The sequence below is a fragment of the Nicotiana tabacum genome, chromosome 4, assembly GCF_000715075.1.
Source record: "Nicotiana tabacum cultivar K326 chromosome 4, ASM71507v2, whole genome shotgun sequence".
NCBI lineage: Eukaryota > Viridiplantae > Streptophyta > Magnoliopsida > Solanales > Solanaceae > Nicotiana > Nicotiana tabacum.
The window spans coordinates 12,635,753-12,639,844 of NC_134083.1; the positions used below are offsets into that span (position 1 = coordinate 12,635,753).

Below are 4,092 nucleotides of genomic sequence, written 5' to 3' on the forward strand. Positions count from 1 at the left end.
AAATTTTGTATGCCTACATCGGTTTTTGTCAGTTTTTGTTAGTTTTCGATTTTTTCTTAAATATGAGACATACACTACACAACACATATTCCAGCGACTACATTTTGAATGTAACACTATCAAACTAATTACTCAATGAAAAATTGATTGTTTTTAACATGAAATAAAATCTTGTACTTAGCAAAATAAAACTATCAATCAAACTATAATGTAAATGCAAAGAGTTAGATTATTATAATAGCAAAGAATTAAACTAAAAATACAAACGACTAATATGTACCATAAAATTTTAGAAACTTTATATAAAAATATACATATATATATAGGCGTAATAATAAATTAAAATAGTTACTTTTATAATCGGTTTGGTTCAGGTTTTTTCAGTTATTTTTTGATTAAAACCAAAACAAAACCAAATTTGATCGATTTTTAATTCAAAATCAAACCTAAAAAGTATCTGTTTGTTTGATTTGATTTTTCGGGTTTTATATGAACACCTCTAACTACTTCTTTTTGCATGATACAAAAGGTGAAAAGATTGATCAGATAATATTTTGTGAGGTCTTTAATTAATTAATAAACTACTAACCAAGAAAATGGAAGCTAGCTCTTGGTGACGCACCAAAACATTATTCTAATTTCTTATGTATTACGAAGATAAGAAACACCAAAAATATTAAGTATCTATCTATACTATATTAAAAATACGAAACCCTTATCGAAATGTCGTTCGTTTTTTTTAACCTTCGTAAATATATTTTATTTTGGATATAATTGTAATTGTAATCGCTACTAATTTTTTTATTTTGTTTTTGGGGATAAAACAAAAACTCTTGTGTATCACCGTTTTTATTGGAGATGAGTTTATTTAAGTTTAGGATTCTTTAGGCTTTATTTGTTTAGGATTAGCATTCTTTAGTCTTTACTAACGTGTTACTTTCTTTTAGGTTTAGGCTTCTTTAGGTTTGACTTCGTTGGAATATTTCATCCTATTTTTAGTTCCCATCAACATGAGTTCAAGGTGCAAAACAAGCCAAATCTTTTCTACTTTTTCCCTAACCTAATGTTCTATGGATACTGGTGTTCTTTTTCTACTTATTTCCTTATCAATATTTGTTATTTTTGTAAAGTTATTAGACTTCTCACTTTCTTCAAACAATATATATTTAACAAATTATGTAAGTCATTCTTGATCTAGTCTTTAATATTATTGTGCATATGAAGGAAGATTCATGTGGAGCGTGTTATTGAGACTTAGAGCCGACTAAGACAAGATTTTAAAGGCAAGTTTTTTTTTTCAAATTTTATTTCATATTTATATTGTTAAGTTTTTATTACATGTTTTTACATATTATATGTTCAAATAAATACTTCTTTGCGAGAACCATATTTATAAGGAGAAAATAGAGATTTGTTTGCAAAATTAGCTATTGTACGTTTTGATTTAAATTTTTTCTCTTATCTAATGTTCTATGGATACTGCTATTCTTTTTCTACTTATTTCCTTATCAATATTTGTTATTTTTGTAAAGTTATTAGACTTTTTCTTCAAACAATGTATATTTAACAAATTTATGTAAGTAATTCTTGATCGAGTCTTTAATATTATTGTGCAGGTGAAGGAAGATTTATGTGGAGCGTGTGATTGAAAGTCAGAGCCGACTAGGACGGGATTTTAAAGGCAAGTTTTTTTTTTCAAATTTTTCTCATTTATATTGTTAAGGTTTTATTACATGTTTTTACATATTATATGTTCAAATAAATATTTCATTGCGAGAACCATATTTATAAGGAAAAAAATAGAGATTTGTTTGCAAAATTAGCTATTATACGTTTTGATTTAATTTTTGATAAATATCTATAATAATTTTCAATTATATGGAATGATAGAGTCTACTAATATGATGCGTGGTTACAAAACTACAAAGACGGGCTTCAAAGTCCAAAACTTATAGGAAGAAATGTTTAGGGTTTGAATTTAACTAATACTAAAAGAATTTTCTAAATATAAATCCCACCTGAACAAGCACACTGTAGAGATAATTAGTATATATATCCAATTCGGACTTCAAATCATTCTCTTAGAAAAATAAAATATTCTGACAAAAAATAAGTTACTAAATAATTTGAGTTGAGGCTATGAGGACTTATGTGGAATAATATTGTTTACGTTATTAAGTTTGGTCAGTAGAATCAATATCCATTATTTCAAGGAATTTAAATTACTTTTTATAACTCAGTAGATAATTTTTACTTTTATTTTATAACTCAATAGATAATTTTGATGTAATTTTTTAAAATCTATTACCCATCGGACATAAGTTACACGCGCAACATGGCTCAATTTTTTTTCTATTACATACATCTTGGCTTCACATCTACCTGAGTTTATTCGTAATATTATCTTGAATACAAGGTCATCCCTACTTAAATAAACAAGTAATATCACAAGAATAGAAACATCCAAAACCCCAAAATTATGCAACTTAAAACATGTAATTAAAATAAGTAGGTCGAAACATGAAAGGGCAGTTAACTTCGGATATATGTATATTAATTTCTCTATATCTAACATTCACATTCCACATGCCGCACAAAGAATTTTAAAGAAAAACAACAAAAAAGAAATAGAAACCTACTAATCTAGTCATCTTTTTAAAGCAGCCATCAAAACAAGCTCGAGCTGATCTACCGTTATATTGTATACGTGTCTTAATCCAGACCATTAATTTCTTCATCAACTTCTGGTGGCCCCACATTCTGGCGACTTCATCAACGGCTGCAACCCCAGTGTCAGTTCCAATCCAACATCACTCTCATCTAACTTAGCCAACGAGGCTTCAACAGTCTCCACCGAGCCGCTGTCAGCGTCGCCGCTCTCTCCTTCCCGTTGTTGGCTCAGACCCGAGTCTCGGCTCGGCGACCCGATTACTTCCTCCTCCTTATGAGACCAACTCCACATGACCCGAGCCGCATAGTCAACCTCAGGCGACTGATTCCTCTGCTGCGGCTTAGCCGACACGCGCTTAAACTTAGTTCGCACCTTCACCTTGTGCAGATCGGGAGTTAAATCGTTTTCCTTGGACACGTGGCGGATGTCACATACTTTGAGCGACGGGCAAACGGTATTTGCAGCCGAGTCGGGAGAAAGTTTTTCAATCGACGCGCCGCTTAGAACGGCATCAACAGCAGCTTGACAAAGTTGCCAGTTACCGGAGGTTAACAAACCAGCGGAACCGTAGATGGGATTTACAATACGGCCACATGCTTCATACAACAAAGAACTGAAAATAGCAGGACGCAAATGGTCAGGCCCAGAATTGATGAGATTGAGTAGACCAGCACGGCCGTAGAACTTAGCGAGAAAAAGGGTAGCGTTGGATTGTGCTTCAGGGGATTTAATCCATTGAAGACAGGGTTTAATGGAGCATTTTTCGTTGCAGCCTTTTCGGAGAACCCGGCATCCATTACAGCTTAAACGCATAGTTTAATATCACTCTCTGTTTATGTCTTTTGCTATAGGATTTGAATGGAGTTGTATTGTGGTTTTTGGGAATTGTAAGGGGAAGAGTTTTTATATGGGAAGGAGATGAATGAATTGAGTTTTCCATGTGAGAGGGAGTTGTAGTTTATAAGGGGCGCTGCAAGTGGTTTCACAAATAGTGGTATCCTGGGAAATCTCAAGTCTCTTTGGCTGTTTCAAGACTTTGGGAAAAGCTCATTCACCTACTTTTGTAATCTCCAATTTACCCTCATATCCAGACATTACTATTTAAATTATCTTTACGTTGATTGCCCATTTATCATACTCCCCCATCACATTTTGTATCTTCCCTTTTTAACCAATAGAAAAGAAAATATTAGCTTTCTATATTTAATAATATTTTAATTTAAAATAATAATTATATCCTTAATGAAACGATTTACAGTCGCATAAATTTATGATTTATTTTAGATTATAAATTTAAAATTTTATTTTTTAAATCTTATACCAAATCCCACCACATATATTGATACGGGGAATATTTCTTTCTTTCTTTTTATTTGAGCTTGAAACTGACTATGCTTTACTTAAATAATGAAATTTAATTT

The 4,092-nt window shown here is 31.5% G+C and overlaps 1 protein-coding gene across 1 annotated transcript; it reads right to left on the reverse strand.

The window, feature by feature from the left end:
• Window positions 1-2,526: 2,526 nt before the first annotated feature.
• Window positions 2,527-3,606, reverse strand: LOC107799348 (LOB domain-containing protein 41-like). The gene has a single exon (XM_016622453.2). It carries the CDS (start codon window positions 3,482-3,484, stop codon window positions 2,738-2,740), a length of 747 nt encoding a protein of 248 aa, XP_016477939.1. The 5' UTR covers window positions 3,485-3,606; the 3' UTR covers window positions 2,527-2,737.
• Between the last annotated feature and the right edge of the window lie 486 nt (window positions 3,607-4,092).

Excerpts from the sequence above, each read along its gene's own strand:
- LOC107799348 (XM_016622453.2), bottom strand. The coding sequence starts at position 3,484 with ATGCGTTTAAGCTGTAATGGATGCCGGGTTCTCCGAAAAGGCTGCAAC.